At 33.6% G+C, this 12,925-nt stretch overlaps 1 protein-coding gene and 1 long non-coding RNA gene across 3 annotated transcripts in view; both read left to right on the top strand.

The window, feature by feature from the left end:
• The first annotated feature begins 3,814 nt into the window (after window positions 1–3,814).
• On the top strand, window positions 3,815–6,316 carry LOC127158140 (uncharacterized). Its single transcript, XR_007826073.1, has 3 exons — window positions 3,815–4,018; window positions 5,156–5,199; window positions 6,058–6,316. It is a non-coding gene; the product is annotated as an uncharacterized LOC127158140 (long non-coding RNA).
• Window positions 6,317–11,374: 5,058 nt separating this feature from the next.
• LOC127158139 (histone lysine acetyltransferase CREBBP-like) overlaps window positions 11,375–12,925 on the top strand; it is a 10,696-nt gene continuing 9,145 nt past the window's right edge. The window contains exons 1-3 of one of the 2 annotated variants that reach the window (XM_051101296.1): window positions 11,375–11,460; window positions 12,197–12,271; window positions 12,477–12,576. In XM_051101296.1, coding sequence (XP_050957253.1) covers window positions 11,424–11,460; window positions 12,197–12,271; window positions 12,477–12,576 — 212 coding nt within the window. In that variant the 5' untranslated portion in view covers window positions 11,375–11,423. The remainder of the gene's footprint in view (window positions 11,461–12,196; window positions 12,272–12,476; window positions 12,577–12,925) is intronic. The other variant, XM_051101297.1, reaches the window with a different exon arrangement.

The following is a 12,925-nucleotide window of genomic DNA, read 5'->3' as shown; positions in this document are numbered from 1 at the left end:
TGTCCTATATTTTCAACTGTTAATCATTTTAAAACATTTAAACCAGGCAGGGTTATCCTTACAGTAGCACTCAACACTGATTACTGTCAGGCTTTTAAAATCCTTCATTACTTGAATTAAATTATAATAAATAAGGGATAATATACATCTTTATTTTGCGATAACAACTGGCTGGATGTACATTATCCCACTTATTACACAGCTGCTTGCCACAAATGAAAATAATTAGACGTGGAACACTGATCTGAGTTGAAATATCTGAACGCAAAGCTTCCATTAAGAAATCAATTTGCTAGCAAATGGCAAGTTCAAACTAGACAGACATTTTAAGGATACAGTGCAGTCATACCACTTTAATAAACAACATTACACCACATAAATAATTAAGTACTAGTACTTAGAGTGCTCGTTTGTTAGTTATCTTATAATCCATTACAGTGTACAAAACAAAATGGCATCAGCTGCGCTTGTATGAAGGGAGAGCTAGTCCACGATACCAGGATGACAGAATTAAGAAATTGTACACATAATATTGAAATGAGTTTTCAAATTTTATTAGCTAACCAAACATAAAACTTCCACCAACAAAAACTGTTCCTAGCAAGCATATAGCGCCAACTTAAGTAACTCGGATGAGTCTGTTCTATTAGCTTTTGCCAGTTGTTATCAGGAAATAACATACCTTATGTCACGACTGACAAATCAGAATTAAGCATTTCACAGAGCAGTAAGAAGAGCAGTGTAATAATTTAATTTAAAGCACAGCCACCACAAATTCAGACTTAACACCTCTTATTTACTTTGAGATCATACATTTACTCTGAGGTTAAATACAGATTTGAAGTCATAACAAGATATAGTTTAAAGGGGTCATCGGGTGCTAAGTTGACTTTTTCATGTTGTTTGAACATTAATGTGTGTTGGCAGTGTATGTACAAATCTACCCTATAATGAAAAAATCCATGCAGTGGATGAAAGCTTTAATCCAAAGGCCTGTCGTTGTGGCATCACACCCACAGAGGCTGCTCCCACAATAGTTGATTGACAGGAGCTCTTACCTTGGACCAGTTGTCACAGTCCAGTAACTTTCCATGTTTTGATGCCGGAGCAGGGATGTAAGTTAGACAAAATATCTCCAATTGAGCGACTGAGGTGTTGTGTTGCTGGATGTAATAATGAACATAGTGGTCGTCATTTACTCCCGACATCTGAGCCGCTGAAGATGCAGTAGATTACGTTTGTTTGTGAATGCAATGCACCTCCCGATCTACATATATCCCTCTATGTTCGCACAAATCATTCATGATCCAGCTTCACTTACAGCAGAAGTGAGTAGAAGAGTTTTTTTTATGAATCTTTGCGATCGCCTTTCCTTATAACGTGGTAGTTAGGAAGTTTAGCTGCTAAATGCGGCTAATGTAAACAACACCGTCTTTCCACAGAGAGAAGAGAGGGGTGGGGTGAGCAGAGCTTATTTGCATTTAAAGGAACAACCCCTTAGAATGAGATGATTTTTGCAGAGCTGATTTTGGCAAGGTAAAAAGGGTGTTGTTTTACAAAACCATTGAGAATTTTTAATCAAAGTATATTTGAGACTTTTCATTAAGACCCTAAAGAATCATATCAACTTGTGGAAAATGGGCATCTGATGACCCCTTTAATAGTTATGATACTGGTTTTGAAATCAAGTGTTTGCATAGTTATGACAGGAAACACTGGCATCTAACAATGCCTTGGAAAAAAAAAAAAAAAGTATATATATATATATATATATATATATATATATATATATATCAAAAAATAAAGTATATGCACAAACCAAATTAAAAATAAAACAGTTATACAATAAGCATTCTGTGTCCTATTCTGTGTCCTAAACTCCTGAAACATTGGTGTCTCATTTTAGAGCAGTCAGTGCAATTCATGAAAGAAGTCAATTAAATCTGTATATGGGTGTGTGTGAAAAAATTCAGATGTAAGCCCCTTTGTAATCATTAACATTTTCAAAAGTTACTGTAATTTAATTACACATTTTTTCTCAGTAACTATAAGTAATTACAATTACATTTATTTTGTAATTAAAATACGTCATTCCCTTACATGTAACTAGTTACTCCTCAACACTGGTTATTGTGAGATGATATATATTTTTATTCTGATTTCAAAGGGATCTTTAGTACATTTTATTCAATAATAGGTACGTTTTTGTTTTTTGTTTTGTTTTCCCCAGATTCACGTTTGTTAAGGAGATTAGTGTGGTTAATTCTGACATTACTGGTCAGTACTTTAATGATCTATTTCTACATTATAGCTCTGGAAAATGAAGAAGGTATGATGATGTTTTTAATATTAATAACAATTTTTATAATATTAATAATATTATAATTTTCATATTTTTTTATATTCAGTATGTATATTTTAGTATAGTAAATGTTTGTCAGTTCTGCTGTGATAAAAGCTGCAATTTTTGTTGATGTTCAGATCGTTTTGGATGGGCCTGTATGATTGGCTTTCTGCAAGTACTCAGGGCAGTAATAAACTTCACACGCACATTTGATTGTGGTACTGTACAGTTTAGTCAACTAGTTTTCATTATCGTCCCTTTAATTGTGATGTTTCTACTATCAGCTCTAGTTTATTATTTCCAATCCCTTTTGTTTTTCTCTTTTAAAGCAACTATGTAGGCCACATTAATCTTGAAATATTAGTTTTAATGCTGGTGGTACACTGACTTATAATAAGGTGAATGACATCTGTTTCTTTCTCACTCTCCCCCCATAGTCTTCTTTTAGTTAGTTTGGTAAGTGGGTACGAAATTCTGTGAAAAGGGCTGAAATTATTCTGGTGATATATTACATGAGTGAAATCCACTTGCATTTAAACAAAGATAAAGCTTTTTTTTTTTTTTTCTAGCATTTACTAGACAACAAAGCTCAAATTTGATTTTCAGTTGCAGTCATTTGCAAAATCAAGTAAATTATGATTTATTTGTATAATGCTTTTCACAAAACACATATAAAAGGATCTAAGTTTCTTATAGGTACACTAAGCATTTTTATGACTGAGTGGCATGATGATATGTGTTGATGATTATCATCCACTTGAGATTGACCTACCAGTAGATTATTATTATACATTTTTTAGTTTTACTTTGTAATCATTTTCATATATATATATATATATCTGTGCTGCTTTTAGTGGTTAAGTTATTTATTAAGAGTATTTGTGTATGAATACATTACATTGTACGTTTTAACTATGAAAACAGATTCTTTTTCAAAATAGTCATATTTATTTAACCTGTTTTTATTATTATTATTTATTTATTTATTCTTTTTTTTTTTTTTCATTTGTATTAGTTAAATAGCACCTCTATTGTGAATATATTTACTACAAGAATGAAAGACTCAAATCAAACTCCAAATAAATTTAGAGAGATGTTGAAAAAAAAGAGAGTCTGAAATAATTTATAAGTTCTGTTTTCTCTGTATCACTTTTGCGGTTGTTAATGTGGACTCATTTTCTCAAAAAGATTATATTAAACAGTATTATTTTATATTACAGAATTGCACCGTGTTGTTCCTGTGTATGTGTTTGGATCAGTCGGTGTTGTTGTACTGAACTCTGTTGCCCTGATGACTGAACTGATACTGAAAACAGGTGAGTGAATGAACATTTTGACCTCAGTGTATCAGTATATTTTCATATACCTCATGTTGTCTTTAGTACATGCATTTTATATACTAACAATAATTTTCTTAACACTCTTAACACTCAGTAGAGTTTATTTCCTTGAAACTCAAAGTTACTCTGATCAAATTATTAGTATCTGATTTTATAATATTACAATAATTCATTAGCTGTTGTGACAGTCTTAATAATATTCAAATACAGTCTAATATTGTATTTTCTTCCTCAGTAAATGGTGATCGTACAGTTGGAGATCTGAGAGTCATCGTCTTTTCCACTGAAGGCCTCTTTGCTTTATCTCTGCTGAGTTTACAAGTATTTAAACCCTGTGAGTACAAATTGAACCACCACTTCTGATCATAATCAGTTCCAGCATCTCTTTTTCAAAGGATTTTATTTAAAAATATGGTGAGAACAGCAGAGAGAACAGCACTTATTATCGTCAGCTCATCAGCTCATCAGCTACAGTACAATGAACGGTGTTCCAATTATACACTTTATGTGTATAGACAGACAGATATTTTTCACATAGCTACAAAAAGTGTTAAACATGGATGTGCACAAGGTTGCTGTGGTACTTACTGACAGACACTTCTTACTGTTACAAAATAAACATATACGTTACAAAAATGGTACAACGCAGTCATGCATTCCTCTGTATGAAAGCTTTAATCCAAATAAAACCATATGGTAAAAGCTAACATAAGCAGTAGCATTTACAAATAACACATATCAAAAAGTATGAGACAATAACAAACAAAAAAACATACCATTCTGAAACGTCCTGTAAGAGCCGTGCTTGCACTGGTTCTGTGCAGTCCTCTTCAGTAATATTCTCTAGGTCTCATTCGGGCTCAAACTGATAAGCAAAATTGCTGACACCATTGTTTTCAATGCAACATCGGAGTGAGGTGAGGGGTGTTACACTTCGGGATGTGCACTAGGTGGCATTCCATATATTTCTATAGCAGGGGCTTCATAACACCAGGAAATCATTAGAGCGTTCATAGGAGAAGGGACAGAGCAGTGTAGAATAAAGGTAAATTATGTGAAAAATAGCATGTTTTCTATTAAAAAATGAAGCATTAACACATAAACATATGCAATCAAGCCTAAAAAAAAAAACAAAAACAAAAAAACAGCAAACCACCCCTTTAAAAACAGACCTTGTAGACATGTTTCTGTTGGTTTTAAAATAATTATTAGTCTACTCGTTAGGTTTAGATATCTCAGTTTAAATATTAGATTCTAAACTGAATCCTTCAATATTCTGTATATTATAATTTTCTACACATTATATTATTTACAAACAGAACACATAATGAAATTTATTTAGAGATCTAGACCTAATATTTTAAGATGTAGGTAAATTACTAATATTTTGTTGTTGTTCATTTCAGGAATAGTATTTTTTTGTATAATATGACCAGATTCTGAATAATCATGTATGTTATTTCCTCCACAGTATTCCCATTCACAGGGATAAGAACATGTCTGCAGTCAAGTCAGGTTAGTATTATATTCAATAGGGATGGTAAGATTCACATATTTGCATTGGTGTAAAAGTTTACGATGCAATGCATCATTTTTAAAAAGCGTACAAGTTGGCATTTGTATTGTGATGCATAATTTCTAAAATATTTGCATCAGTAACTGTATATATTTATATATACAGTTGCAATCAAAATTATTCAACCCCTCCGAAACTGCAGTACAAATACAAGCTTTCCTGAAGATCCAGGATTTTATAAAAAATTGAATATATACCAGGCATATTAAAAGTGATAATTTCAATATATAATGTAATGTTTTTGAGTTTTTAATAACACAGCTATGTCATATTTATTCAACCCCTAGTCAACATTGCAGTTTTTAAGACACTTATTTTTATGGTAGGGAACAAAATTGTCTTCAAACACAATTAAGCCTTTAGAAACTCTATTAAAAAAAAAAAAAAAAAAAGGAAATATAAGTACAGGTTATACATTTACAGCTCTGATGAGGGATTTCTTAGGTAAAGTAAGTATCATTCAGATGGTCAGTTACTTCCTGATCATCCTCTCCATTTAAGATGAATTAAAATGGACAGTCTCAACTTAACTAGTGTAAAACTAGTGAATGTCAAACCTGTCAGACCCCAAGATTTGTGTATCCGAACTACCAGCAGGCGCTAAATGTGCTAAAACTAGATGAAACATGTCCTCAGCTTGAAAGATGTGGTCTGGTACTCTACTAATGAGTTATAAATGAGCTGGTTAGATAAGGGAGACTTCCAAAATGTGCAGTGCTGGACACTCCAGGACTGAGAAAAATTGCTGTGGATTTTTTTGAAAATACACTAAAAAAAGTGTCTTGTCTCAATCCCAGAATGCAGCAGGATCTGATGAAACTCCAGCCAATGAATCAAACCAGAGGCAGAACACAGCAGAATCACGTGAAATGAATCCTTTACTGAATCAAGATCAGGATGCTGGTAGGACAGAGGAAACTCAGCCTGATTCAGTGGAATCACAAACATGAGAAACAATGAGAAAAACAGACTCTTTATCACACTGACAGTGATTTAAGATAAAAGTTCAGTTGTACTTTTAATTTCAATTTTTAAAAAAATGTTTCTTGGTTTTCAAAATAGCTGTAAATGTAGGGTGTTTAAACCGTGCCTTTAGCCGAAAGCGAACCGTACTCAGACCACCTCCCGAGATGGTCTCGGTTTGGTTCGCTTCTGAGGGGTCTGAGATCATTTGGAGTGTTCACATATGGGCCAAAAATCACGCGAACCGTGAGACCCCTGAAAAGGATCAAGTGTGAAAACACCTAACTGTCATGAGCCTGGTTTGATTTCTTATTTTCTGTCATATTTCCAATACCTGTCAGCATTGCTCTTTCTGAGATGAACTCCTGAGTTACTTTTTACTAGTTCTGCATATTCCATGACAGCCAGTGACTGGCATACTGCCTCAGTAACCACCCTTTGTTCATCCACATAACAGTATCAGAGTGTTCATGTAAACACAGATGGTTATGTGAAGGTGAACAATTTGAATGTGTGTCAGTATGTATGTACACATTACAGTAGTTCCTAAAGTGTCAGTTATGTTAATAAAAAGGTGCTACTAAAAAAGAGACAGCCATACCTAACTAAATAATGTCAGTAGTTTTAATAAGGATCTGTATATTTATTCTTTCTTTCTTTACATGTTAATAAGGATTGTGCAGACTCCCGTGAACTCATGTCAGTTTTTGAATGTTTTAATCTTGTACAGCACATTCACTTTCCTACACATCTAAAAGGTCACACACTGGATTTGATTTGTACTACTGGTCTACGTAATGTTTCTGTGTGTGGATCTCAGATTGGACTTTCTGATCACCATCTCATCGAACTCAACTGTGAAATGCCTCTCCCCCGCCTTAAAATCAGCCATTACTTTTTGTAACATTAATTCCAAATGCAAACTTGTACCTTCTACACATATGTCTCCCTGGTTTACCCCCTCACTTCCTTGCTTACAAGGACCATATTCAGCTATATAAATCGGCTTTCAATACTGCACACTCCAGCTATTATTCTGCCCTCATCACAAATGCATCTTCCCGTCCTAAAACACTGTTTTATGTAGTTAACAAACTCACTAACCCTCCTGCCCCTGTCATGACCAACTCTGTAGACCTCTGTGAGTCATTCTTACATTACTTCCAAAATAAAATAAATCGTATATATTCTCTCTTTCCAACAGTGTACTCCCCTATCCACTCAAATGACTTTCCTACTGACTCTGCACCTGGTACTCTTACTGATTTCGATCCTCCAACTCCTGCTTATATTTCTGAGTTACTCAGTAAAACCAATCCTTGTTTTTGTCATCTTGATCCTGCCCCTACGTCTCTGCTCAAATACTCTGCACCTGTTATTTCACTTCTCATTTCTAAAATCCTGAGCACTGGTGTTGTTCCTCTTGAATTAAAAACTGCAGCTGTCACACCAGTCTTAAAGAAACCCAGCCTTGACCCTTCTGATATGGCCAATTACCGACCAATTTCAAATCTCCCGCTTCTTTCAAAAATACTTGAAAAAGTTGTTGCTGTTCAACTACAGTCATATTTGTCATGTCATCTCATAATCTGTATGAATGTTTTCAATCCGCTCTTACCACAGCACTGAGACAGCACTTCTTAAGGTTGTCAGTGACCTTCTTATGGCCACTGACGCTGGCTCTGTTAGCATTTTGATTCTTTTAGATCTTTCTTCTGCATTTGACACTATCTCTCACAGTATTCTCATTTCACAACTCTCTGCTCTTGGTATTTCTGGAACTGCCTTAGCTTGGTTCACTTCTTATCTGTCTGACCGTCAACATTATATTACTATCTGCCAGGCTAAATCCTCTACTGCTCCTGTCTCTCATGGTGTTCCTCAAGGTTCTGTTCTTGGCCCTCTACTCTTCATCATCTACATGTTTCCTCTAGGTAAAATCATCCACCGTCACGGTTTCAATTTCCACTGCTATGCAGACGACACTCAACTCTATATCAGCTTTCGACACTACCATCCCTTTCCCACTAACTCCATTTCAGCTTGTATCGATAACATAAATGCATGGATGACCAGTAACCTTCTCAAACTCAATACTGATAAAACAGATGTTCTACTTGTTGGTTCACCAAAAAAACATTGCTCCTTTCTGTACTGACACTGTTAACATTTCTGGGATCTTGGTTAGACCTTCCACCACCGTTAAAAATCTGGGTATAACTTTTGACTCCTATCTCTCTTTCCTACCTCACATTTCTTCGCTTACTAAATCTGCCTTTTATCACCTCCGCAATATTGCTCGTTTACGTCCCTTCTTACACATCAAGGATGCTGACACACTGGTTCACGCTATCATTACTTCTCGACTTGACTACTGTAATTCATACTCATTCATACTTACTCCCCCGTTCGCACACTCCGTTCTGCAGACAATGGTCTACTGTTAATTCCTCGCCATAGATTTGCATAATTCGGAGGACGAGCGTTTAGTATCTCTGCCCCTACACTCTGGAATTCTATTCCCAAACACATCCGTGATCTTTCTTCACTACAGGATTTCAAAACCCACCTTAAAACATATCTTTTCTCGTCTTGTTTTCCAGATCTTTGAATATATGATTGGAAATTTGGATTTCATGTTTATCTGTATTCTGTTTTTGTTGTTTTTGTTGTCTCTTTTTATGCATAAATATTCTTGTTATTGTAAAGCGACCTTGAGTTTCTAGAAAGGCGCTATATAAAATAAACATTATTATTATTATTATTATTATTATTATTATTATTATTATTATTATGGTTAAGACTATGCACCTTTTTTGTTTTTACATTTGATACAGAGACAAAAAAGTTATTTGGGGGGGAAAAAAAAGGAAAATGCAATTTATTTTATTTCTGTTAAATATCTGTTCTGCAGTTTGCTTTTGTTCTTATTTCATTACAGTTGCTTGATATTTTATTAGTTAAGATATTACTAGTTTTTGCTGTGGTATCAAAGGTGTTAAGAATTATTAAGTTGTACGTTTTAAATGGGGCTATCTTCGTTTATGTACAGCATACTTTGTGTATATTGTTTGTGGGATTTTGTTTTGCTTTGTGAAAAATTAAATTGTAAAACAAATAAATGAGATTGATAAATTCACACATCATGTGCCAATTAATTAAATATAAACTTATTATTAAACATAATTTAAAGTCATTATTGTGTTAAAATAGAAACACACTGAATAGACATTACAGAAAAAAGTAGTTTTAGAAATATATATTTCAATTCAACATACAACAATACAAATAAAATATGAAAATACTTTTAAAATTATAAAAACTAAAAGAGCCAGTGGTGGCAAATCACTGTCTTAATAAGCGAGTCATTTAGTTATTCATTCAATCGAATTAATTCAGAAAGAAAGTAAGCGACTGCCCTAATGAATGGCTCACTGAATCGTTTAAAAACGTGGATTCAAAATCTGCACACGCATTACATGTATTCGTGCTATGTCAAAGCAATGAATGTTTGTCTTTGGATGAGTGCTGTACTTGTCAGTATGATCATTAATTACAATTTAAAATCAGTCAGACCATATAAATGCATCTAAACATTTACAAAAAGACATAAATATTATAAGTATAGGCTACTTTCTTTATTTTTCTTGGCACTTTATTTCAGTTGGGTGTTTGTGCTGTAAGGATTGAATATATTAATTGAAACTATTAAAAAAAAAAATATGTAAATACAGTTGTCTCAAGTCCAATATTTCATTGTCGTAAGTTAATAGTGATCAGTCATGAAACATGTCTTCAGTCATATCAGGTTAGTATTATATTATATATTTTCAGTAATTAAATTCAATAATTTTGTTTAAGTTTTACAGGGTGATAAAGTTGTTTGTAATTTTAATGTAAAAGGGTGCTACAATAAAAACCTGTTAATTTATGCATTTTAAAGAATACTAAATGGAAAAATATTCTTAACCTATTCACTTAAATATAAAACAAGATATACCTAACTTTTGAAAGAGGTTCATTATTAATCCATAAAATTGCAATTATGTAATGTTATGGCAAGCTATGGCAAGTTATATACTACTCATTTATGCTGTGCACTGGATAAGATATCGAATACTACGAGTGTTTGTACAAACTCTCATCAGTCCTGTAGTGATCAAACACACTTCAATTGTTCTTTACTGTAATGCAAATGGGTTTCTACTTTTAGCTCTTTAAGTCATGTCTTGTAAATACTGTATAGCTGTGATTATATGCAAGATGATTAATTATGACACAAAATGTTATTTGCATTGTTTAATTCACAAGATTAAGCAAATAAAGACAGATAACCATATTCATGGTTGCACAAGAGTTTAAAGTGTTTGCTGTGTTTAAATTATTAACAAATTCTTCTCTCATATTATCCACCCGTGAGACACAACAGCCACAAACAGAACTGAAGTTCAGTAATGTTCATGCAGTGACGGAGTTCAAATCTCATATCTAACAGTAGAGAGTAGAAACATTTGTGTGCCTCCAAATATCCTTAAACATATTCATGATATAAAGAAGAGGCCATTGGGCATGCTGGACAACATTGTTGAAGAAATGTTGGTGAGTAAAAAACAAATTATTTTTGGCCGAAAATTATTTCAGGAAAGTACCTGTTTTGTGCTGATATTTCATTCATTTTCTTTCAAAGCATTTATCAGGACCAAATCAGTCCATCTTATCTGCAGTGTGTGGGTGAGGACATCACTGTGAACTGTAAATAAACAACTGGGTAAGTAACAGAATAATGTCATGAAGATTGATTAATTGACATGAGAATAAGCACTCGCATACAACCGTTTTTAAGTTATTTTATTTTTTTTATTCTTGTGGGTGAAACAAACATAATTTTAAGAAATATATAAATATAAACCTTTAAATTCTGAAATTTCAGAAAGCTTTAGAAAGTTCATGTTATGAGATATTAAGTTTTTGTTTTGTTTTTGTTTTGTTTCCCAGATGAGAGCTGCCACCTGTAGATTGTGCAAGAACTTTGCTCATGCAGCAGCCTTGAGCATAAAGTCTTCACCAAAGATAGTTGGCTCCCCCCACATTTATTTATTATGGGGTGGGTCATCTGTGACCTCAACTTCTTTTCAAAAGCAAAAGGAGCTATCGGTTCTCTATCTGCTTAGGACACCCTCTGTCTCTGGCATCAAAATGGATGTTCCATTTGATGAGGAACTGTTGCAAAACTGCAAGTACACACTGGTTAAATAGATCATTATTTAAAAGAGTTTATGTCTTTATTTACCTAGGTTAAGGAAAGATCAGATGAAACGCATTGTAAGCTATTTTACTTTCGATATGTTAAGTATAAGAACGATTGTTGTCCATCAAACATATTTGAAAAGTTACAGCTCAGGGGGGCGTTTCCAAAAAGCATTTAGCTGGCATAACTATGGTCGCAAGTTCTGTTGAACATTGGTGACGCAGTTGCTTTCGGGAAACGCACCCCAGGCCGACGTAAAATAATTGGTGACAATGGCTTATAGATCATCAAACGCTCGACGACAACACTTCTGGACTCTTCTTGGAATTCGAATCTAAAGAAGAACAACTTTCTATATGTGTTTTGTTCTAATTAAGCTGAAAATCTTAATGTCATAAATAGGGAAATGAAGTGTTGTTCCCTGAATGTTTCGGAAAAAGATTCAAAGCTTCATGAGTCAGAGTTTCGAAAACAGCGCCATCTGGTGGCGACGTGTCCGGTGCTGGTGTACCTCGTCATCTGCTAAAGCTCCTTCTTGATACATTTATTTATGTTGGCAGGTTCTTGTTTTGTTGTTTAAAGCATATTACGTGCCTGCAGTGCATTTTATAAGTATAATTTGTAGATTTGATCTCTCTCTTTTCTTTTCTTTTTTTTTTTTTTTTTGAGGAATCAGCTGTTTTTTAATTAATTAATAATTTAACATTGTTTTCTTCTATTTTCAGTGACACTGAGCTCTCCTGACAATGACATTCAGGCTTATCTTGTCAGTCAAGCAGCTGCATCCACCATCAGCAGCGGTATGTGCCATATTCATCATTAACCTTATCTGGTATTATGTTGAATAAAATAACTACTTAACACTGCACACAAGTGCATCTGTTTTCTAGTCAATAAGCATGTAATTTGTCTTCTCATTTCAGTGAATGTAATGGAGGAAAGAAAGATAGATGTTCACTTGGATGATAAAATTTTTAATTCTCCAAACTTCATAATTCTCCACAGAGAACCTTTCTGCATCTGTACAGCTGTCACAACCTGGCATGAAGAAGTCCTGGCATGAGCACATCACTCAGGAACTTAGGAATCACCTAGTGAACAAGCTGTGAGTTTAAGAGGCCTTTACAAAAAAGAAGTTTATTCAAGTGTGCTATTAGTTTACTTCTTTTAAACTTAAATTTAAAAAAAAAAAAAAAAAAAGGAAAGTATACTTTCAGTATAACTTTTATGTACTTCTCAGAAATGTGCTTTATATACTTCTCAGAAATAAGCTTAAAATGACATTTAAGTATACTTGATTTATACTTTAAAAAGTCTAAATATATTTGAGCTATACTTGTGCTCTGAGAATCTGTGTTCACATCTTCTGTACAGAATTTCCAAAATACAAGTCAGTGAAGAAGAAACGAAACTTAGGAGTATACTTGCAGTATAAAACTACAAAACTTGTAGTT

The sequence above is a fragment of the Labeo rohita genome, unplaced genomic scaffold (assembly GCF_022985175.1).
Source record: "Labeo rohita strain BAU-BD-2019 unplaced genomic scaffold, IGBB_LRoh.1.0 scaffold_136, whole genome shotgun sequence".
NCBI lineage: Eukaryota > Metazoa > Chordata > Actinopteri > Cypriniformes > Cyprinidae > Labeo > Labeo rohita.
The sequence above is the reverse complement of the archived record's forward strand: the minus strand, read 5'-3'. Positions and strand labels throughout refer to the sequence as shown.